This window comes from Bubalus kerabau, chromosome 9 (genome assembly GCF_029407905.1).
Source record: "Bubalus kerabau isolate K-KA32 ecotype Philippines breed swamp buffalo chromosome 9, PCC_UOA_SB_1v2, whole genome shotgun sequence".
Lineage (NCBI taxonomy): Eukaryota > Metazoa > Chordata > Mammalia > Artiodactyla > Bovidae > Bubalus > Bubalus kerabau.
Window position 1 is genome coordinate 57,215,441 of NC_073632.1, and position 25,596 is coordinate 57,241,036.

The following is a 25,596-nucleotide window of genomic DNA, read 5'->3' on the forward strand; positions in this document are numbered from 1 at the left end:
ACATGCATTTAAAAGTTTGGCGAATGAGTGGTCCTGAATTGCCCACTAAGGAGATTGTTCCAATTTACATTTCCTGGAACAGTAACTTCCTCCTATCTAACTGCCAGCACCGAGCAGTGTTAGAATTTTTGAGTTTATGACAGATTAAAAGGCAAAAAAGATACTTCATTATTACTTTTCCTGGCATTTCTTTATGAGTGAAACAGCATTTTTCACATTTGCTGTTTAAATTTCTTCTGTAAATTGCATGTACCATTATATGTGTTACAAACATTTTTCCTAGTTAACCTGTGATTTTGATTTATTTATGAATATTTTACCATGATGAGATTTTTATTAGTTTTCATAGTATTTGTCTTGCTTATAAAGGCCACACCCACTTAAACATGATTTCCTCTAGCCCTTTTTAAATTTAATTTTTAATATTTATTACTTAATCTTTGATCCATCTGGAACTTACTGCATATTGTGATGGTATTGGTTTGCATTCTCCTCGAGACCTTTCTGAGTATAATCTGAAACCTCCATATACAGAGGGCAAGGAGAGACTAAAGACCATTCTAGATTGGTGGGTCTCAGGTTTAAAAATTAAGGGAACTTATATACAAGTAGATCTCCAAACCTACCTGCTACAATTTTAAAAGTTTATATAGAAGCCTTAACGGGATTTAGTCACGTATACAGTGAACACTGCATTTCTAACTAAAGGCTGTATTCTTGGCCAGCCACTAGCATAGTGAAGGCAAGCAGAGTGCACATTTTAAGGACTGGGGAAAGGATGAGGCACCTCTGATTACCTGGGCCCAGCTCGTGGGTCAAACTGGTGATCACATCTTTTTGATGACCTGCTGAAGCAGATGAGTTTCTGAATGTCCGTGTTAAGTTGCTTCAATTGTGTATGACTTCTTGCAACCCCATGGACTATAGCCCACCAGGCTCTTCTGTCCATGGAATTTTCCAGGCAAGAATACTGGAGTGGGTTGCTATTTCCTTCTCCAGGGCATCTTCCAGACCCAGGGATCGAACCCATGTCTCTTACGTCTCCTGCATTAGCAGGCGGGACTCCGTGTTTATTCCATTGATTATAAAATTGAATATAACATACAAAATTCTCACATTTGCCTGAGTCAGTTTCTGAGTTTTCTCTTCTATTTCCCTGAGCTTATTGACTCTTCTCTGGTATTAAACTATTTTACTTATCCTATTTTTATAGTATTTTTCATGTGTTTGGGGTAAGCATCCTCATTATTCTTCAATTTTAGAATTTTTTTTCCTGGATAAATATACAGGTATACTTTTTAGGATGTACTTCAGTATCACTTCCAAGAAATGATGTTTACCTTTTAGTTAAGTTAATATATTGATTTACAGATTACATTAGTGAGAATTGATATTTTTATCAAATCAGGTTTTTCCAACTCAAAAACAAAGCATATGATTTCAGTTGTTGAATATCCTTTGGCAGTGTTATGATGATTTCTTCATGTAGAGTTCTACCTATTTCTTGCTTTTTTCTGTTTTTGATGGCTTTTATAGATGTGATATTTTCTTCCCTTTTATTTTCTAACAAGTTATTGTTTATACATAGAAACACTTGTTTAAAATATTGATTTGGGGGACTGTCACCTTTCTGAATTCAGTCATTAGTAGTTTTTAATTAGTTCTCAATTTTCTAAGTAAATGTTTATTTCATCTGCAACTAATAATTGGTTTGACTTCTTCTGTTCTAGTATTTCTACTTTTTATTATTTTCTCATGTCCAATTCCATTGTTTAAGACATTGGTTAGCTGATGTAAACAACTTTGCCTTGTTTCTAACTTTAATAGATACACTCCTAATGTTTTATGATTCAGTGTGATTTAAAATCAATATTGTCACCTCTGCTCATTAAGATTGAATGTGGTCTTTTGTGAGCTTTCAGTGCCTTTAGATCAGCTATGTTCTTTTTCCTTTGACTCATTCATCAGCATGTTCATATAAATATATTTATAGGTATAGATAGTGCCTTGCCTTCTGGGGTTTGATGTACTTAGTTGTGATATGTTGTTTTAATGCATTGGCGAATTCTATTTTCCAAAGCTCTTTACTGTTTGGTTTAATATTCTTAAGAGATATTTCTCTATTGTATTCTGTTTTCTGCTGCTTTATCAGGTTTTCCTATCAGTGCTATTACACTGTCTCTGTAAGATTAATTTTTAGACTTCTATTTCTGTGCTCTAAGGTCCCTAACTAACATTAGAATTAATTTGTTTTTAAAAAGGATGAAAACCTAAATGTTGGACAGCCTTTAAATTTTCTTCCATTGCTCTTATTACAATTTTCTATCAGTTTTAATATAAATGTTAGTCACATATTTTCCTAGAGCAGATCAGGGGGTCTGATCTACCAGGGGCTGTAGGAGGGGAGGGTTTAACTATAAAGAAATAATAAGAGAATTTGAGGGGGTGTGTAAAGGAACTGTTTGTATCATTATTATGGTAGTTACACAGTTTGAACACATACTAAAGTTCATAGAACGGTACACCAAAAGTGAAAAGATAATTTGACTATAGGATAATTTTTTAAATAAGGTTTTAAAGCATACTTATCCCTGGATCTCTTTCCCAAGATTTCTCATTTATTTCCACTGTGAACTAGGCTAGATCAAAAACAGCAGATTCAGGTTCAAAGATAGTTGAGAAAGACCAACCCAGTCTTAATTTAAGATTGTTGTCACTTCAGGTCTCTACTGAAGTAATATAATTTAAAAAAGCAACAGCACAGAATATCAGCGAGAATAGAGACAAAGCAGAAGTGACCCCTGGGACCTCTTGGTTGCTTACAGAGACCAGGCTGGTTGAACCCACCTGGTCAGGGCGGGAGGTGCTGTGTCAGCACCCCATGAGCCATCTACTACCTTCTAGGAATATTCTGCACCACAGTTCCATATTTCCAGGTTCAGCTTCTTACAGTGTCATGGTGTCACAAGTCAAGGCTTAACTCAACAGGACTTTGACTAAAATCTGCATTTATAACAAGCCTATCAAGATATTCCAGTTCAGGAGTCCACAAACAACAGATGCACCCAAAAGAGCCATCCAGCGGTATGATTTGTTCTGAATGTCTCTAAGCAGTATTTTTCAGTTTCCTCTGTTAGCTCTGAATGTTCACTCATGAATGTTAGGGAAGAAATGAAGTAGGTAAAATGTTTTTCTTTTTCTACCTTGACCTCGCGAAGGAGCTTTGTTAGATACTAGCAAATACTCCATAACACGGAGACCGAAATACTCCATAACATGGAGCCTGTATTTGTGAGATTGACATTAACACATCTAAAAGGATTAAAGTTAAGGCAATATGATCCTTAACTTAAGGCCAGTGTAGCTAATCATAAAGTGTGCATATAAAATTATTTGTAAGAGGCTGACCACACTGCACAAAAATGAATACCCTCCCCATGGACTCTGTGGGAGAGGGAGAGGGTGGGAAGATTTGGGAGAATGGCATTGAAACATGTAAAATATCATGTATGAAACGAGTTGCCAGTCCAGGTTCGATGCACAATACTGGATGCTTGGGGCTAGTGCACTGGGACGACCCAGAGGGATGGTATGGGGAGGGAGGATGGAGGAGGGTTCAGGGTGGGGAACATATGTATACCTGTGGCAGATTCATTTTGATATTTGGCAAAACTAATACAATTATGTAAAGTTTAAAAATAAAATAAAATTTAAAAAAAAAGATAAATCTTTTTGTGTATATATTTCCAAGTTGTTATTTACTTGGCTGGCCACTAGATGGTGCGGTTTGTTAATTTATTCTCTTCCATTTTATATTCGAAGCAGATTTCATGGCGTGCGGTTTTCACAGATCATTTTCTTAATTATTATTAACTTAGACGTTTCCGATTTTAAGAGATAGTCAGTGTGATGAGGTCACTGCTAGAACCCCGTTCCCTGCCAGTGTAGTGCACCTTACATAAAAACTATGGAAAACACTCAAGCTATCGAGATGCTGATCCTGAAATTTTCAGAGCAACAGCAAACAAGCACAGGATGTGGAGCCCAAACAGAAATTTTGAGCACTTATGTTAGTCTTTAACTTTGCTGAAAAAATGTCTCCATTGTACGATGAGCTATCAGTGAATTTTAAAAGATTTGCTGTAGCACTTACACAAATTACAGATAAGTGGACCAGACCCCACATCTGAGCTCAGACCAGGCCAAAGACCAGCCCTCAGAAGCGGGTTAGTATATTCAGGGCAGATGTACAGTTGAGGAGATAAGACAGGTGGCTGGTGCCCTCCTGTCAGAGATCAGCAGGAACACAGGTGTGAGGAGGAGCACAGCTGGGCTTATTGGCTCATTATCATGAGAAGGAGGGCATGACCAGCCGAACCAGGGGCATCTCAGTAAGGGGGAGAGGTTTCCAAGGCAGTGAGTCTAGAACAGACAGTGTGAAGACCTCAAGGCAGGTGTGGATTTGTTAAAAAAAAAAAAAAAGACCTTAGAGAAAAAGCCAGTATTTGTGTCTGGCATGAGTAAGTGAGGTTCGGGGATGGGAATGATTTTTGTAGGACTCTGACCTTTACTCTGAATGAGTTGAAACCCACTGAGAATTATGCTTGCTTTTAATATACTTCTTTTGGAAGAATACAAAAGGTAATACTGATTGATTACAGGAAGAGGATACCTGAATGAAAGAAACACTTGATTTTAACTTCTTTCCTTTTGGATTTTGTGCCATGTTCAAGGTTACCTATTTTTTAAGATAGCTGAAATATAATTTTAAGTGATCTTGTATAACACATTATATACTAAAACTTAGTAAGACCTTAAGATGCTTAACAATAATTCTGTGCTCTCTTTGATAAACTTATTCAGGAGACATGCTAAATAACAATTGCTTTTAAATGCTAAATAACACTTTTATGTTTTGTTGCTTTCTACTCTAGGTGCAAAAGTCAAGAAATAGACAAGTACGAGAATTATTTCCAGATGGTTTTAGTATTCATCACGCAGGCATGCTTCGGCAGGACAGAAATTTGGTTGAAAGCTTGTTTTCTAATGGGCATATCAAAGTCCTAGTCTGTACGGCTACATTAGCCTGGGGTGTCAATCTTCCTGCTCATGCTGTTATTATTAAGGTGAGAGCTTACCTTCCTTTTTGCATGGATTTGAGATATCTTAAAACAAACCTGTGGGTTGATTTATTTAGAAAATTATTGTGATTTGGCTGCTTCAGTGACTTTGAATGTTATTCATATAAGGTCAGAATTATTTTCTCCAAAAGAATCTAGTTTATATTGTGAAAATTTAACTCTATCACAGATAATGAAAGGATTAGTTAAAGTACACTTTTGAGATCTTGCCATATTTGCCTAATTTCAGTATTCAAGTCATCAGGATTATATTTGTGTGTGTTTATGTAAATTTTTATTAACTTTCCCTCATCTAGGGAACACAAATATATGCTGCAAAAAGAGGCTCCTTTGTTGACCTTGGAATTTTAGATGTCATGCAGATATTTGGTCGAGCCGGAAGACCACAATTTGACAAATTTGGAGAAGGAATCATCATAACAACCCATGATAAACTCAGCCATTACCTCTCTTTGCTCACTCAACAAAACCCAATTGAGAGCCAGTTTCTGGAAAGCCTTGCAGATAATCTAAATGCAGAGGTAAGAGCTAATAAGCAAAAGGTTGGAATGGAATCATCAGCTTCAAGAAAGACTAAGAAAAATAAAGGTTGAGTTGATTGCTGTTTTGTAATATTTAATAATACATTTTATTTCATACACAGTCATGAGACACAAGAGGTGGAATGGTGATATCCTTGATTAGATCAGAGCAATATAAAATGCAAATGAGAACTGATAACTCATTGCTAAAAGACTGCTTTTAAGTCACAAGGTTTTGTGAAAGGACAGAAATCTAACCACAGCTATACAAACTAAGGAAATAGTAATAAAAAAACTGTGTTCATACAAACTTTTATAAAGTTTATTATGAAGTATTTTATAAAGTTTTTATAAGGTTAATAAAGCTCTTCTGTTTTAGCTCATTTGATTAACTTTGTTATAGAAAATATGATTGCTTAAATTGAGCTACAGAATTATAATTTATTTCATTATGATGTGTTTTTGTGTTCAGACTTAACTAGCAGACCCTGGAACCCTAGGTAACATCTTAACTGGTAAAGAGGATAAACATTCTAAATTTAAGAACCTGTGTGTCAAACAATCAAACGAGTTTTCGCTGTTCTTATGGCATTTTTTATTGTTGTGCTGTCACTCAACACTTTTCTGTCTCTACATCCCTTCTTACTATTCAAGTTGACTCAGTTTTTGAAAGTAGGTGGAATATAACTATTAAATACATGAATAAGTGAAATATTTGAAGTATTGTAGAAATTTCACTTAGATCTATTGATCTTATCTACAAGTCTTTTTAGAGGATGGAACACACACAGTATGCAATTCCTCTGTTAAGGAGTATATAGTCCAGAATGGGAGAAAAAGATACAAAAATACAGCACAGTAGTGTTGGTAGGTAATAAAGTTCTAAAGAAGGATTCAGTAGAAGGAGAAAACACCTTTGGCCCCAGCATATCAAGAAAGGCTTTGTTCATGAAGGTGATAAAACTTGATCTGGGTTCAGAAAGTTAGGTAAGGGTTAGAAGATCCAGTTGGAAGTTAGAAAAAAATCAGGAAAGATGCTTGTTTCTCGCAGCAAAATTGTAAGAAAATAAAAAAAATTAGAAAATTAATTATGATGTTGGGATTGTCTCCAAAAGAAATACTATAACTCAATTTTTATCCTCATTGCCTACTATAATGGCATGGTTTTAATAATTATGTCTTGGGTCACTAGGATCTATGATAGAATAGTCTGTTGTACAAAGATAGTAATAGTAGCAATGGACTGAGGATGTGCCAACCTACTGGGTACTTTTTGTATATTCTCTCAGTACTGATGCTCAGGAGAGATTGTTCTCAGAGAGATAGATAACTGGCCCAAAGCTCATTCAGGTACTAATTTTTGAAACTAGTACTGTTCAAACTCAAGTCTTTTTAACTACAAAAATAGTCTTTTTATTATAGCCTAGATTTCAATTATATAAAATGTGGTAAGTTAAAAATGAATACATTTCTCTATATTAATTAACCTTCTATTTGCCACCTTCTGAGACCAGGACTAAATATTTTCCAAAATGGCAGTAATCATTTCTCTTAATTACAATAAAAAGCAAGACTATTTTATATAATGTTTCTAGAAAAGCATATTAAGAAAGCCTACATCTTTGTAAACTTAGAATTATTTTCCCTGATAGCTTTTTATAAGTGGTAGACACCAAATAGTGATGCTTTTATGCAAAAGACACAGATGAGTAACTCTTGTCCTCAGGAATTCTTTTTCTTATGGACTATAAAATTCCATCATCAGTGAAACTATTTGGTCAATTCCTGAGAAATTAAAAATGAATTGTAGCCCACAGATTTACCTCATATTCATAAACTACTTATTAGTGTTTGTCATTTTCAGAAATGTCAACTGTCTGGAACCGTAATTCCATTTAATACTATAAATAACATTCAAATAACAAAACATATACCTTGAAATTTTTCACTAATATAGTGAAGTATAGCCATTGCTAAATTTTCTTCATCTTATTTTGTCTACCAGACTAGTTCCCAATTAAAGTAAATTTTCTTCTTAAGGAAACAAATTCCCTTAAATTATAATTTGAATGTGAAATTAAATTTGGTAATCTGTGGAAGCCAAGTGTGAAATTAGTTTATACAATGAATGTGTGCTGTGCTCTCAAGGTAATGAGTTTTTCAGTCTTTAGATTCCCAAAATCTTTGCCGGACTGTATAGCAGCAATGATCAACACCAAGGTCATGTTAGATTAGGAATGTTGCCCAGACTGCTATCCTTGATAACACTAGTTTAGAAGAACTGGAGAAAGTATTCTATCAAGCAGTCATTTTAATGCAGACATTTTATGAGGCATCTTTGCTAATTGATCCCTAATCGGGCTGACCGCCTTATGCTAACTAATGCCAAAAGGTCAGAAGTTCTGGCCCTATATATACCATTTCATTCTGCTCTGTTAGAAACACTGAAGCATGTTTGAGGCTTATGAAAATTTATTCAGCAGACATGACTGGGTACCTCGTCTGTGCCAGTGCCCTGTGGTCCATACTTTAAAATGTATTAATCTTTCTGTAAGTGTACATACATTCTTTGTACAGAGTTCCTCGCATCTACACAGCAGTGCATGTGCATATGCATGCTCAGTCATGTCTGACTCTTTGTGACCGCATGGACTCTAGACCCCTGGCTCCTCTGTCTATCATCCTCTGTCCATCTCCGCAGGGTATAATACAAGCACCTTGTCTTTGGATTTATGGCCTCAGTAGCCTGACATCTTCCCAGTTCTGACTCTGGTTACTTTCCAGTACAGCTCTTCTGCTCTAGATAGGCTCTCAGTCTATTTGCTTCACCTGTACAGCACTCATCTTCCCATGTTTAAATTAGGAATAGTGTCACTAGATTGTTGTGAAAAGCTAACACACACCTGTGCCAAGTTGTTATTCAGTACAAGATGATACCACTTATATTACTTCATAGTCCCTTTATGCTCAGCCCCAATTATACTTGCTACCCACACAAATTTTAGTGGAATAAATAAACAAATAGTGGTATAAATGTTGTTTGCATACATGTACTAGAGGGATTTGTGTATGCATATGTATTTATCTAAATATGATTATTACATTTGCTTGTTTAGTTTTATTTTATTTCAACTAGCTTTTTAAAAAGTACATACAAATAAACAAGATAACTGTAATGAATAAAGTTCAAGTAGATAAATCAGATACAAAATGATACTTTGAGCCTTCTAAATTACCAAAGTTAAAATAGATTATTTTTTTCCTCTTTTACTTAGCACTTAAATCTCTGTTACACTATATACTAATGGCACTTTTATAAGTTATACATGTTAGGTGTTTATCTTTAAAAGCATTTTTGAATACATATTGTGTCCTAGGCACTGTGGATAATGGTTTCATAGATGTCATCTTAACTAGTTACATGTATCTCACCTAAGGGACTACAGAACTTCTTAAGACAAGGCACCAGGCTATATTTATTGCCATATCCATTGTACTTGACTTACTGGCTTCTTGTATGATTATTGGGATGAATGAATAAATTTCAGAGAGATACTATGAAAAATACTTGTTCTATATAAGCCTCCTGTCAGATCAGATCAGTAGCTATTGCTGCTGCTAAGTCGCTTCAGTCATGTCCAACTCTGTGCGACCCCATGGACGGCAGCCCACCAGGCTCTCCCGTCCCTGGGATTCTCCAGGCAAGAACACTGGAATGGGTTGCCATTTCCTTCTCCAGTGCATGAAAGTGAAAAGTGAAAGTGAAATCGCTCAGTCGTGTCCAACTCTTAGCGACCCCATGGTCTGCAGCCTACCAGGCTCCTCCAGCCATGGATTTTCCAGGCAAGAGTACTGGAGTTGGGTGCCATTGCCTTCTCCAAGTAGCTACTAGGAGACCACACATATTTGCAAGTAAATTTTTATTGTTGTCACTAGGTGGCATTCAAGGATTAATCTTACAGTATGATGTACCATCATAAATTTACATTCGTTTTTCTGAGTAGTCTTTTCCTTTTTGGTAAACATTTGAAAGACTTGTATTACTTGATCCAGGTTTTGCTACCTACTTGGTCTTTTCCTTTATTCTTATCAGTGCCCAGCAACAGCTAATTACCAATTATTGTTAATTTACTCTCTGATTTTGAAAGTAATATGAAGTTTATTTTATTTTTTATAAAATTTTCTACTCAGGAGTTGTGTGATGTTATTTTCAAATATCTATAAATGATAAGGGAATTGATACAATCCAACTCAAATAATAGAATTAAAAATGGAGAATGCTGTAGGATATCTTGCCATATTATCTAACTAGTTTCCTTTGCCTAAGCAGACTAAAAAATGTTTAACTGTGATGTTTGTAAATATTTAGGAAGTCTTGTAGAACTCACTCCTTAGGTAAATTTTAATTCTTGTTACACTTTGTTTTGTAGAAAGTCTTACAGTTCACATTTTAATAAATGCATATGTTTACTTATACTGTGGTCAATTTTAGTCATTAGTTAATATGTAATGTAAATTTATTTGTTCTTTCCAGCTTTATGGAGTTATAATTGACATGACATTGTAAGTTTAATGTTATACAGTGCAATAATTTGACACACATATGTATTTGTGAAATGTTCACCCCATAAAGTTAGTAAACACTTCTTCACCTCATGTAATGACCATTTTGTCTGTTGTTATGTTGAGAGCACTAAAGCTTTACTCTCGTATCAACTTTCACATATAGAGTACAATAGGATTACCTATAGTCATGATGCTATATATTAGATCCCCAGAGCTTACTCATGTGCCTGAAAATTTGTACCCTTTAACCAACATCTCATTTTCCTTACCCCTCAACTCCTGGCTACCACCATTCTGCTGTTTATGAATTTGGTTTTTTTAGATTCTGTATATAAAGGAGATCATACAGTATTGTCTTCCTCTGACATATATCAAGATAGTGTAATTTTTTTAAAAGATAGTCAGCATCTGCCTTGTCATTTATTTAGTTTTGGTCATTTATTTAAGGATGAATAGTATGATATAATACTATAATGGTATTAAATTGCTATATGTCATCTCCAACTAAATAAAGATAGCTAAGCCTACACATACTTACTTTACAAAATTAATTATGCAGAATGTAAATTATAATATGAGAATAAAGCAAACATTAATGGTTATATTTTCTTTAATATTTTATACTAAAATAACAGGATTCATTTTTCCTTCTTGTCTTCTAAAATTTGGTTATTTAGGGTGGAGACCATCAGTTATCCTTTGATTAAAGTATTACGATGTAAAAATTTTTTCAGCCACAAATTCAGGAAAAATTATTCAAATCTGAAGTGGCATAACTTGGATAAATTTGTTAATTAAAATGAACACTCTAAATAGAAGCAAAATGACTACCTATAGATCCAGTGTCTAAAAAAATGTATTTTTAAGATTTTTCACTGCAGTTCTGTGTTAAGATCATTTTCTAGCAGTTCCATTTATTACACAGATTTTATATGTTATTGTTTTAAAATTATTAACTTTGGTTTCATTAAATTACCATTTTATAAAGTTACATTAAAATGCTATGTTTAAAAATTTCAGAATATAATCTAAAGAAATACCAGTGTTTATTATAATTCAAATTTATAAATAACTAATTTCTCCCTAAGATAAGTTTACCAATAAAAAGATTAAAACCACTCCCTGTTCTTATATGAATTTTGAGGTATATATGTTATTAATATGTATAAATCCCAATAAAATATTTGTGCCAAAATTATTGCATTTACCATTGTATTTATATTATATATTTATACTAGTTATGCTGCAAATGGGAATCTTTAGAGGAAAAAAATTAATGTTATGATACCCTTTGTTATTTTGGTGATGACAGTATACAAAATCACAATAAAGAGGGATAAAATCATCAATATTATGTTTTATTTGTGGTACAGTTACATTTAAAACTATCAATAATGTTGTCACATTAAATGAAGCCAAGATTTAAAAGAAACAAGAAGAAGAAGAATTAATGAATACCAAAATGTTTTTAATGCTATATAAAATTAAACGGGAAAAATAATCCAATGCAATAATAGTAAGTAAGGTCAGTTTTGGCAGGTAGCATATCTAATGTACTGTTCTCAAATGAAGCAGGGCTGATTTTTAATTAATTGGAGAAATGTCATGGCTAATAATTATGCTTACCTTCTTTTAAATACATCATAGTGATGCATTTTAAAAACTTAGCTTTTGACAAAATGGTCCTTGATGCAATGTTTATATTCAGCTTTAATGCATTAGTTTAATTTTTGTTATATTTTTGATTTGCAGATTGCTCTGGGAACGGTTACTAATGTGGAAGAAGCAGTGAAGTGGATAAGCTACACTTATCTTTATGTACGGATGAGAGCAAATCCATTAGTATATGGCATCAGCCACAAGGCTTATCAGGTAAAAAAACTCATTTATTAAAAAAAGAAAGTCAGGCCTCCTTTTTAGTTCTCTAATCCTTTCATGGTATGAGGATAAATATTTGCTATTTTTGCCTCATCTGAAAAGAGTTAGGTACCTGGAAGAAAAACAGAGCTTTAATCTTTTTATAGAAAATACTGATGTTCAAGTTGGATTTAGAAAAGCCAGAGGAACCAGATATCAAATTGCTAACATCCACTGGATCATCGAAAAAGCAAGAGTTACAGAAAAACATCTACTTCTGCTTTATTAACTACGCCAAAACCTTTGACTGTTTGGATCACAATAAACTGGAAAATTCTGAAAGAGATGGGAATACCAAACCACCTGACCTGCCTCTTGAGAAATCTGTATGCAGGTCAGGATGCAACAGTTAGAACTGGACATGGAACAGCAGACTGGTTCCAAATCGGGAGAAGAGTATGTCAAGGCTGTATATTGTCACCCTGTTTATTTAACTTATACTCAGAGTACATCATGAGAAACACTGGGCTGGAAGAAGCACAAGCTGGAATCAAGATTGCCGGGAGAAATATCAATAACCTCAGATATGCAGATGACACCACCCTTATGGAGGAAAGTGAAGAAGAACTAAAGAGCCTCTTGATGAAAGTGAAAGAGGAGAGTGAAAAAGTCAGTTTAAACTCAACATTCAGAAAACTAAGCATATGAAATTTGTTCCCACCACTTCATGGCAAATAGATGGGAAGACAGTGGAAGTAGTGGCAGACTTAATTTTGGGGGGCTCCAAAATCACTGCAGATGGGGACTGCAGCCATGAAATTAAAAGATGCTTGCTCCTTGGAAGAAAAGTTATGACTAACCTAGATAGCATTTTGATAAGCAGAGACACTACTTTGCCAACAAAGGTCTGTCTAGTCAAAGCTGTGGTTTTTCTAGTAGTCATGTATGGATGTGAGAGTTGGACTATAAAGAAAGCTGAGCACTGAAGAACTGATGCTTTTGAACTGTGGTGTTGGAGAGTCCCTTGGACTGTAAGGAGATCCAACCAGTCCATCCTAAAGGAAATCAGTCCTGAATATTCATTGGAAAGACTGATGCTGAAGTTGAAACTCTAATACTTTGGCCACCTGATGCAAAGAACTGACTCATTTGAAAAGACCCTTATGCTGGGAAAGATTGAGGCAGGAGGAGAAGGGGACAACAGAAGTTGAGATGGTTGGATGGCATCACCAACTCAGTGAACATGAGTTTGAGCAGGCTCTGAGAGTTGGTGATAGACAGGGAGGCCTGGCATGCTGCAGCCCATGGGGTCGCAGTCGGAAACGACTGAACAACTGAACTGAACTGAACTGAAGGAAAATTAATTTTATCCCCTGTAATTATTTTACTTTCTTTATACCTCTTTTCTACTGATACTAATGATCTTTATGTTGTTAATCAATTTAGTATTCAGATGAGTTTCCATTTGATACTACTATTTTGCTATGTTTTTTTTAACTATTTTTTTAATTTAGTTTTTGGAATAAATTAGACATGAGGAAACTTATAGACTACTTTTAATAATAGGGTGATGTTGTATACAGTATGTTCCTCTTATCAAATCCTTCTAAGTCCTTGTTCCTAAGTTAATAGATAGCATTTATGAGTTACTATCTTAACAGTTTGGAGGCTGAATCGGTCCTGATGAGAACATAGACTGAGAATCAAATACATGTGGTTGCAGCTCTTCCTACAAACTTCACAGCTGTGTGGTCCACATAGCTTACAGATTCTGTGAGATCTTGTCTTTTCTTTAGAACTCTGCTTTATACCCTGTAAATGCTTCCTAATTGCAGATAAAATCCAGTTATTCTCTAATGAATATACTATTTCACCACCATCATATCGATCTTCACTGGTGTTAAATCAAAATTAGAAGAAAAGTTGAATTTAACTCAGAATTATAGTCTTCCTCCAGTCATTAATTATGCTGGCTTAGTTTGTATATGTATTCCATGGTGTTATCAAAGCTTCCCTGGTAGCTTAGATGGTTAAGAATCTGCCCGCAATGTGGGAGACCCAGTTTCAATCCCTGGATCGGGAGAATCCCCTGGAGAAAGAAATAGCAGCCCACTCTAGTATTCTTGCCTGGAGAATTCCATGGACAGAGGAACCTGGTGGGCTTCAGCCCGTGGGGTTACAAAAAGCTGGACATGACTGATCAATTAACATTACGTTAACATTGTAGTTTTCCTCCATTTATAAATAATAATGGCTTAGTTTGTGTATACATTCCATGGTGTTATCAAAGCAGATGGCTATCTTTTTTCTTCTTTATTTTTCCTTTTCATATACAGTAAATGTGACCATGGAGAACTTTTGAAACTCAAGATTTAGGAGGGGGAAATAAAAATAACAGCAACAACTAGTTACGAAGCTGTTCATCTGAAATCACTTTATTTGTATATTAAATACTTAGGTTTACTCTTTTACTTAATACCTAAGTATTAAGATATCTAATACTCAGGTATCTTCTTTTACAGCCAGATTGCTATAAGCTATAAAATGTAGATGTGTTGTAACCTGTAACTTTATACATTTTAAAGAATAAGGCACTAGCTTATTACAGATACAGGCTTTGTGAGACAGGTCAATGGTACTATGAAAGTATTCTGAAGGAGTAAATTTAGGAAGACAAAACACAACTTGTTTTTTTTTTTTTTTCCCATGGGCTAAAGCATCTCAAATCTCAACATAAACATACCAATTGATTTTTCTTAAAGTACCAGGTTAATATCAGAAGTCATTTTTATATGATTTTCTAGTATAAAAAAGTGACTTTTTTTCCCCCTTCTGAGGTACATGGTTTTATAGCCTTCACAGTTCAGATAACTAACCTTTTTTCTGACCTACGTGTTTTTATTACTCAATAAGAATTTACAGCTATAAAACTCATGTGAACTAACACAAATAATTTAATACTTTAATTCTTTTTAGTGGTTTAGTAATATGTGATTAATAACATGGTTTTATAAGATAAACCTGAAACATGTATTATGTCACTTAGTGAAAATATTTAAGACCTTTTTGGGACTTCCCCAGTTGTCCAATGGTTGAGACTTTGCCTTCCAGCACAGGAGGTAAGGATTTGATCCCAGGTCTGGGAGCAAAGATTCCACATGCCTCACGGCTGAAAAACCAAAACATTAAAAACAAACAAACAAAGAAAAACCCCACAAGCAATGTAACAAATTCAATAAAGACTTAAAAAAAAAAAAAACTTTCTGTATTTGCTAATATGACTCTTGATTCCACCTTACTTCCCTACAGTTGATTTTCCTTTGCCTCATTTTTTTCTGATTTATTCATTTGTTGTAGCTATATTTGGTGCATGAACAAGTTGATATAAAAATCTGTTAGAACAAACAGTAGGAGTATTAACTCATAAATTGATTTCTGAAGTATTTTATACTTCCCCTCACCCCCTTTAGAAGGTCATACTTCACTTTATTGCTTGTGGCCAGACTGCAATCTTCAGGACTTGGTGTGTGTACCTGTATGTGTGTCTATATACATATATTTACACACATGTATCTTAGTAACAAGAACATTTATTAATATCTAGTGTTAATGTCCTTTCTGCTTAGAAAAATACTGCAAAGTGGTTTTCCCACCACAGTTATGAAAATTGTTAGAACACTAAAACCATGCTTTTTAAAAGATAACTTTTCATTTATTTTTATATACCCTTATTTCAGCAGAGGAAAGCATTCTCACTATCATTTCTTAAAACAGCTGATAAAGCAGGACTATGATTTGGTATTTTACAATTCTTATTTATTTTAGTGTGGGAGGGAGAAAACAATGATTTTTTTCATGTATCTAATTTCTAATCCTGATTAATCTTAAAGATTATAAGACTATACAGAAATTTTAGATTCTAAAATTTACTATCTGAAAACAATATACAGATTGATAATTTTCATTAATTTTAAAAGCTTTCTTTATGTATGAAATAAAATATTTTCTAATTGTTCTAACTTTTAAAAAATGTATTCTTTTAACATTGTAATAAAAATTTATGCTAAAGCATCAATAGAAACATTTAATTTCCATAAATAGATATACCTTTGCAAATGATGACTGTCTGAACAATTAGTCAAGTGTTTTTTTGGTTTTTTTTTTTCCTATAGATTGACCCAACATTAGCAAAGCACCGAGAACAGTTGGTCATTGAAGTTGGACGGAAACTAGACAAAGCTCGGATGATTCGTTTTGAGGAGCGAACTGGATATTTCTCCTCAACTGATTTGGGTAGAACTGCTAGCCACTACTATATTAAATACAACACTATTGAGGTATTATACTGAGTGGAACAAATAGAATAATATGTCTGTTTTTAAATGTATATACTTTCTGGACTTCAGAATATAATATTACTATGGAAAAATAAAAGCTACTAATGGAACAAAATTCATTTAACTTTTAGGAATTCAACAACATGCACTCAGTAAAGATAAGAAAAAAAAATAAGACTTTAAATATTCAGGACCTTCTTGCCATCCTGTTCTATGAGTATGTCCCAAGCTGTAGATGAACCCAAGCCTAAAACCACTGAGCACATTAAACCTGGGGAATGAATGCCTGAATGATTTAAAGTGGGGACTGTTGGCTTATTGATGTCCATGAATAAGAAGTTGAAAAGTTAATTACAAATTATTGAGAAACACTGACCAAGAAGGACTATAAAAACTAATAAAAATATTAGGGCACTCAGCTGTACTATTTGGACAGTTTAAGAGATTACTCAAAGGTAATTTGTACTACACAGTGGTATCCTTGCCTGTTGCCTTTTAATGTATCTTATGTAAGGTAGAGTACCACCATAATATCTACATTTTAAATACTACATACTTGTCTTCATGTGTATTTATATACCTATGTATGTACCTTCATTGGAGAGGGAAATGGCAATCCACTTCAGTATTCTTGCCTAGAGAATCCCATGACAGAGGAGCCTGGTGGGCTACATATAGTCCATGGGGTCTTAGAGTCAGACACGACTGAGCGATTAACACGCACATACACACGTACCTTCATGTATTACTACATGGTAAAACTTAACAGTGATTACCTGTGAAGAGAGGATTTAAATTTGAATGGAGGAAGGTAGATCAAGGTGAAATTTTACTCATTACTCTTTTTATAGAGAGAAAGTTTGAATTTTCTATGTTCACTTTTATTTTTGTTCTTAAAATTGTTTCTTAAATGAAAAAGTAATAGAAATCACTAAGATGAGATTTCTTCAAGAATATGAACACCAAAGCCTGTATAAAAGTTGTGTACGTGTTAAATGTTTTGTACTTATTTAACATCTGCTTATGCATATAACATGTTTCAGAAAACATTTTCATGTGCTTAATAGCTTTTCCTCTCTTGCCACATTCATATCTCCTGTTTCTATAGCACTTTGTGTGTGTGTGTGTGCGCGCGCTCAATCATTCAGTCATGTCTGATTCTTTGTGACCCGGTGGACTGTAGCCCACCAGGCTCCCCTGTCCATTGGATTTTCCGTGTGAGAATACTGGAGTGGATTGCATCCCCTTCTCCAGGGGATCTTCCCAGCCTAGGAATTGAGGAGCATCTCCTGCAGCTCCTGCATTGGCAGGTGGATTCATTACCATTGCATCACCTGGGAAGTCCCATATATCACTTTGAAAGTGTGAGTCACTCAGTCATGTCCGACTTTATGTGGTTCCATGGACTGTAGCCTTCCAGACTCTTCTGTCCATGGGGTTTTCCAGGCAAGAATGCTGGAGTTGTTTGCCATTCCCTTCTACAGGGGATCTTCCCAATGCAGAAATCGAACCCGAGTCTCCTACATTCCGGGCAGATTCTTTATTATCTGAGCCACCAGGGAAGCCCCATATAGCACTTTAGGTTTCTTCAACGTCTTTTAACATATATTATCTCACAACTGTGATCTCTTAGTTCCTCAACCCACAACATTTCCCCCAGCTCTCTACAGCTTGCATCACCTACTCATGTCCACTTGTTTGTCCAATAAGTTTCCTTTCTCATTTGTCCACCTGGTAGTGTGTTGCTGGCAAACTACATCTTAAGCCTGTTTGCAGCTCACTTTCAGGAACTCTAGCCTTTTTTCAACTGTATTTTTATTCTGATCTTTTTCTTTGTGATTTTCTGAATTTCTGTATGCCCTTAGTAACAATATTACAATATCTTTGCCAGAATCTTCAGGTTACATATTTTTAGTTATCCCTCCATCAATTTTATGTGATACACAATCAGCTTAAAGTCAGAGAATGGTATAGATTTCCATATGCCCATGCTGAAAATGAGCCAAAACCAGAATGCTGTGCTGAACATTGTTTTAGATATCTAATGTAGGCCTCATTAACTGATTTTATTGATTTTTTTTTCTTCTTCTAAAGATCTTCTCTAGCTAAATATTCTTTTTAGCCTTTGGTGACTTTATTAATTGTTTAATGATTTGGAGCAGTGTGCTACAAACATTGTAACTCTGCATATTCTAGGGCTCAGATGTCCTTTTAGAATGTGTGATTTATAGTCAGGTTTTGAATTTAAAATATTTTACTAGGCCTTCTATTTTAATCAAATGTAACACTTACTTTGGCAGACCTTCAATGAACTCTTTGATGCTCACAAAACAGAAAGTGATATTTTTGCTATAGTCTCCAAAGCTGAAGAATTTGATCAAATCAAGGTAAGATTGCTTGAAGCTTGAATTAAATGCATATGTCATATATGTGTTTATTCATTTATAAACATTTACAATAAATTGTTATTCCTGATACAATATAAACTATATGACACTTCACATTTTGAGTACCAGCCATGTTGTTCCATTTATCAACAATGTCCAGTATTATAGATTTTGATAGTATTTCATACCTGACACCATTCTTTGCTCTCTACTGCAAATCAAATACAATTTAAGTAGGTTTTACGGTAATGAAACTATCATAGAATTTAGTGTGTAGATTTTGGTTTATTTGCAATGTAAGGTTCACTGAAGAAAATATAAAGGACATGCATGATTCAGACTTAGATATGAATATTTCTGTACTCATATTGTAATTTAATCTTATTAACAGTGAAAACTTTAATGCTTTGAATCATAGTACTTCACAGTTTTAAGCTATGAATGTGTTATACCATATAAAAATATATGACTGTAATGAATGCATTTGAAGATAATTCAAGTTTGCTGTAATCCATTTGGGCAGAGGTTTTACTCTGGTCAAATAAAAAATGAAATCTCATCAATATAAGGATGGTGAGGTCAGAAGATTTAATTTTTGTGGTGTATCAAATTTTTATATGTCAATGGCAATTTTAATATTGGTGATGAATAATAAAATGTAGTTGTATCAGTCTCAAGGTAGTTTTTCATTGTATTTTATTAGTAGCCTATGAAAAAATTGTTTCTATTTTAATATACAAAAGAAAAATGTTGAGTAATGACATGGAAACTTTTAGAACACATGTAGTATGGTTTAATTTCAGTGTAAACATTTTAAATAAGTCAGCCCAGATAATTCTATAAAATCATAATTCTTCCAGGTCAGAGAAGAGGAAATAGAGGAGTTAGATACCTTACTAAGCAATTTCTGTGAACTCTCAGCTCCTGGAGGTGTAGAGAACAGTTATGGGAAAATAAACATCCTACTTCAAACTTACATCAGCCGAGGGGAGGTGGACAGTTTCTCCCTCATATCAGATTCTGCATATGTTGCACAGGTAAAAATATTGCTCCCTTTCTGTTTTCTCTTCCTTGATTACTTTTAGAGATTCAAGGAATTAATTCATGCTATAATGTATTGGTTCATGATTGACATGCTGTCAAATCAGCATTTTATCTTAGAACTGGTTCTGTTTAATTTGTATGTCTTTTGTTTCATTTTATGCTATTAGATCAGGAACAGAGGTCAGATTTGGTTGTCATTTTGGCTTTTTTTTATGTTGCTTTTGTTTACATTTTAGCATGTAAAAATATCAGTATCTGATTTTTTTTCTGTTTTAAATAGTCAAGTTCATTTCTGTTACTTAGAGCAATAGTACAAAAATATTTCAAGCAAAAAGAAAACATTATGGAAACTTTGTAGCTTTTCTCAAAAGTTAGAAATGTAAACAATTGTTTTAACCATTAGACAGAGTTTAATAAATGTACCTCATATCATATATTCAGTATGATATATCTTTTATTTTTAAAAAGTGATCTTCCCTACTAAGCTGATTCTTATAAATTGAGGGCTGAAAGAAAATTAATCCACTGGGACAACCCAGAGGGATGGTATGGGGAGGGAGGAGGGTGGAGGGTTCAGGATGGGGAACACATGTATACCTGTGGCAGATTCATTTTGATATTTGGCAAAACTAATACAATTATGTAAAGTTTAAAAATAAAATAAAATTTAAAAAAAAAGAAAATTAATCCATAAATTGCAGCTCATTAAATATTTAGTTTTTAGAATTATCATAGTATAAAATGTTGTAATATTTATGTTTTTATATTCAAGAACTCATACAATATATAAAGTAGATTTGTGTGTGTGTGTGGTATATACCTTTCAGATGAGAGGTTTTCCTTCTAGGGAGAAATATTTTTTATCAAAAATACTTTTTTCCATTATTTTTATTGAGTAATGCCTCTTGTAGGTTAAGTAGAATAAAATGTTAATCATCCTTTAAATATAAAAACTATTGCATTATGTGGTTTCTTTTTGTAATTTTGTTCAAAGACTTAATATAGAAAAAGTGTGTTTGTGTTAAATGAATTACTGTTAATAACTATGTATACACCAGAGTACTTTGAAACAACTGTAAACATGAAATATTTACAAACATAAACCAAGATACATTAGCAAACAGTTTGAATGAAATGCAGTAATTTAATCAAAGTAACCAAGAAACTAGATGATGACTTCAAATATAAAGTAAATATGGATGTGGTGAAAACATCTTTTTTTTCATTTTGCAACTCATATGTTTCTGCCATGGAAAAATATATGTATTCTCAAAAGCCTAAAGCTGTAGAAGGAACCATTGTTTTTAAAGTCTTTTGTTTTACCTGTTTTTCTGAAAGATAATATATTGTCATTTTATATAATCTAATGGTTTTGTATTGAAATAGTTAATGATTTAATGAAAAGGCAAAGTTTTACTGCATTCTGGATGGATAATCTGACCACATTTCTGCTTGATTCAAGATTATGAAGATATTATCAGAGACTGATTTACAAATTGCTTTACAATATAAAACTCATGGTCTCCTCATGATTGGTACCCAGAAAGTCAGTCTCAGAAGGTTGAGGATGTATCTCAAGGCATCCCTGGTTCTTCTTAAATAGCTCCTGTTGGTTTATCATTCTTGACTGTGTTAAATAAATTTTGTTGAGTTTGGGGGTTTTTTATTTGTTTGTTTGAAGTTTAAGCCATTACTAGTTCCACAAGCACTGTCAGATCTGTAAAATGGTACTTCCTTCTGTACTCCTGAAACTTTCTCTCAGCCCTTAAAATAAATCCTTAGTTTTTTTTATTCTATGGTGTTATAAAGGAGCCTGTATCTTCTGCATGTTAGAGATTTTGATCATTGTTCCCACCCAATTTGTATCATTCCAGATTAAAATGTCCTGTTTGTATTATATCACACAGAATTTCTCTTTCCATTTCTTTTAGGTTTTAGGGAACAACCACAGGCTCTGAAATATTAAAACACATTTTCAAACACAGTTGAAAAAATTAGGCTGACAGTTTTTAGAAGAGCATCTATAGGAATACTTACTTGATAGCTATAATAATAAAAATGTTCAATTTATTTATCATTTTAATGCCTAATGAGAGCCATCCTATCATTTTTGAACCATATTAGAGATAGCCTCACATACTTCTAAATACCATTTTTTAAATTTCTAATACTGAAACAAATAGTCGAATTTATCAAAAGATGAATAATACTTTTATATAAAATGTAAAACCAAAGCCCTTAACTCTTATGATTATTTTTCACCTCATAATTTCAAGCCATATCATGTTTGCCTTTTTTCTATTTAAAATCTCATTATTTTTAATCTGTTTTTATGATTTTGACCAAATTTAACATTCCTCATTTTCAAATTCACATTATTAGATATTATAGATGTCTCTTAAGTCATGATTTTTAAAATAATCTTCCGTAAAACGATCTGAAAAGTTAATAATAGAAGGAAGCAAAACAAATGAAAACTAATTATGTGAAAAAGGGCCTCAATCATTGTGTCTTTCTATATGTCTGTGAATGAAGTTTTCCTCAGATCACTGAATTTAGAATCTTGGTGTTAACTTTGTTAATGTTTAGATCTAGCTTTCAGAAGATACTCTGACACCAACTTTCCAAATTATTAAAGTCACTAAACTTTAGTATCTTCATCTATAAAATCATAATATCAAGACCAAATGCATTTGTCATAAAAATTAAATGAGATAATATATATAAAGCAATGAGCACATTGTCTGGTTTGTAAGGAAGCCATTAAAATGGGTAGTTGCACTCATCAACATTTTTTGTTATTCTTTTCTCACTAATTTTTCTCTGACTGGATCCCAAGTCTTCTACATTTCTCCAAACAGCTTTATAAATTTGATCATTACACTGTATACCCAAGGACATCCACTGCTGTCTCTTAGGTTCTAAATGGTTTCAATAACCTCCTAAATATTTTACATGCCTTTTGTCTCATCTGCTTCATTCCTGTTTAAGGAGATGTAATGTGGAACTTCCTAAGAACTTGGAAATAAAGCTATTCTTGGAGAATTAACCAGAATAGCATCCACATAAAAGGATCAATTATTCTTGTGTAAAAGTAATAAAGATAATTAGAGGTATATGAGGATAGATGTTGCCCACAATTAAAGGATGCAGTTTGACATACTTTTTAAACTGAGTCTGAATAATAATTTCATTGATAAATTAAAAATGACATTGGACCTAACCATTAATCCCCCTTTTCATTCTTCAGAATGCAGCTAGAATTGTCCGTGCTCTTTTTGAAATTGCTTTGAGGAAACGCTGGCCTGCCATGACCTACAGGCTCCTGAATCTTAGTAAAGTCATTGACAAGAGGCTTTGGGGTTGGACTAGCCCTTTGAGACAATTTTCAGTCTTACCACCACACATTCTAACAAGATTAGAAGAAAAAAATCTTACTGTGGATAAGCTGAAAGATATGAGGAAAGATGAAATAGGTAAGAAGGAAGCAAAAATGTTTTAATGTAACTGTTACATGCAATTAAAATATTTTGCTTAATGTTACAAAAAGCACTATGAATTTTCATTTTACTACAGATAAACTTTTACCATTTTATTTGTTTTTTTAATTGATCTAAACTCAAGCAAAATTTAAACTTCTGAAAAATCTTTAAATTTCATGTAGTTACTCAATGAAATTATTAGTTAAAATGGAGTTTAGGTTGTCATACCCTTGATTATTTTACAGATACAATCTTAGCTACAAATAATGAGAATTAGTTAATGACATTTATTCTCAAATTATTTCTCAATATTTAAGTCATTTCATTGCCTTTTGTTATGTGTATCAACAGTATTTCAACAAAAAAAGTATGTCAGCAATACACTGTACAATTCTTCAGATTCTAAATGAGCCTCATCATTATATATGTATAGATCTTTAAATACTGTTGGTATCAGTATGTAAATAGTATTTGGTCTTCTATGCTTTTCACATAATTCTGAAAAATTATCCCTGCATATCTTGCCATGTGCCTTAACATTCTGTTGAACAAACATGGATTAGGTTATGTTTCAGATTCTGAATAGAATAAGCTTTACGCATGAAGGGAGGCAGGCTGAGGAGAAGAGGGGTTTGGCAGAAGGTCCATAGATACGAGGAGTGGCTGGGATAGTTATTACCCCTGTGTAATAAGAATACTTCTAAGATGGAATGAAAAAAGGGAGGTATCAATAAAAATAGAAATTGAAAATATGAACTAGAAAGTTGGGATTACTTGCATTTTCTAATGTAAATATTTTATTAAATAAGAGGACTCACCTTAGTTTCAAACTTTAGTGTACATAAAACATTTGGTTTACTTATAAATGTGCTTTAAAAAAATTATATTATGAACCACCAGGACACATAAGAAATACTGATCCTATAAAAAATATAACTATTTCCACTTAGTCGCTTGAATTAGAGTAGGAAAATGTTTCTAGTTAGTCACGTCTGTTTGTGAGCCCCCCAACGCCACCCTGATGCTTTCCTGCATATCTATATTTCAGGATCTCAACATTTATGAAAATATGTATATATAAGTGGTTAATTTTGTGCTAGATTGGCCATATTTTATATTTTATCTGTGTTTCCTATAATGTGTCTTAAACTGACTAGGAGAAAAGTAGAACTGTTTGTAGTAGTTTAAAAACTATCAAGTTTCAGTAATTTTAAGAACCCTATTAATAGCTGAAAAAAGAAAAAGTCCTGATACTGGTTTTCAGAGCTATGAATTGCTAATTCAAGTTAACTATTAAAAAATATTCAAACATGCCAGGTCAAGAATGTCAACCGTTCTACATAGCAAATCATAAAACAAGCAATAAAATCACCTTCTCTGAAATCCCATTTACAAGTCAGATTTTATTGCTTCTTTCCTGTCTGGACACATTTCTTCTAAGTGGTGTTTTCTCTGCAGGTCACATTCTGCATCATGTGAATATTGGGCTCAAGGTCAAACAATGTGTTCATCAGATTCCTTCTGTAACGATGGAAGCATCCATTCAGCCCATCACACGGACTGTCCTCCGAGTGACGCTTAGCATCTCTCCTGATTTCTCTTGGAATGATCAGGTAGACATGGAAAACACCTAAATCTACCTACATTAAGGAAATATGTCTGTACTCCAGGTTCAACTATACCTCCCTACATCTGTCCTCAAGGCATATAGAAAATCCTTTAAAAAGAATATGCATTGAAGAATCATTTAAAACATTGTAATAGTATTTACTCTCATCCTCAAGGTAAGCATGTGGTATAATAGATGAATAATATGTCAACCAATGAGACTCCATCAGAGAATTATAGGAAACCTAAAATTTCACATGAAACAATGGTATAGTGGTTTCAACTCCATAGTGACTTTGCTTAATTCTATCCTCTTTCATTTTTTTTTCTAGCTCTATGTACTCTGTCATTTTAACATACTTAAAATTCAAGATTCTTCATGCTAAAAGAGCCCTTTTAAAATCCTGATGTTTCTCAAACTATCATTCTCTTCTTCACTGTTAGACTTGTAGAAGGAGTAATCTACATTTACCTCCTGGTCGTCTGATTCCCACTGAGACAACTACTTCAGTGATCACCAAAGACTGACTGATTGCCATAATAAATAGCCTTTCCTTCCATGAACATTAAGTGCTATACATTGTCCTTGCAAATGTCCTTCTTTGGCTTCCATCCCTTTCCTATTTCTGTTTTTACCCCTACTTCTGTTCTTT

The 25,596-nt window shown here is 33.5% G+C and overlaps 1 protein-coding gene across 6 annotated transcripts in view; it reads left to right on the forward strand.

Moving 5' to 3' along the window:
• The window catches only part of ASCC3 (activating signal cointegrator 1 complex subunit 3), a 351,170-nt gene that overhangs the window by 212,274 nt on the left and 113,300 nt on the right, over nucleotides 1-25,596 (forward strand). For all 6 annotated transcript variants that reach the window (XM_055535388.1, XM_055535387.1, XM_055535391.1 and 3 more), the window contains 8 exons: nucleotides 4,935-5,126; nucleotides 5,438-5,662; nucleotides 11,981-12,100; nucleotides 16,258-16,422; nucleotides 18,723-18,809; nucleotides 19,670-19,846; nucleotides 23,104-23,329; nucleotides 24,794-24,948. In XM_055535388.1, the coding sequence (XP_055391363.1) occupies nucleotides 4,935-5,126; nucleotides 5,438-5,662; nucleotides 11,981-12,100; nucleotides 16,258-16,422; nucleotides 18,723-18,809; nucleotides 19,670-19,846; nucleotides 23,104-23,329; nucleotides 24,794-24,948 (1,347 nt within the window). The remainder of the gene's footprint in view (nucleotides 1-4,934; nucleotides 5,127-5,437; nucleotides 5,663-11,980; nucleotides 12,101-16,257; nucleotides 16,423-18,722; nucleotides 18,810-19,669; nucleotides 19,847-23,103; nucleotides 23,330-24,793; nucleotides 24,949-25,596) is intronic.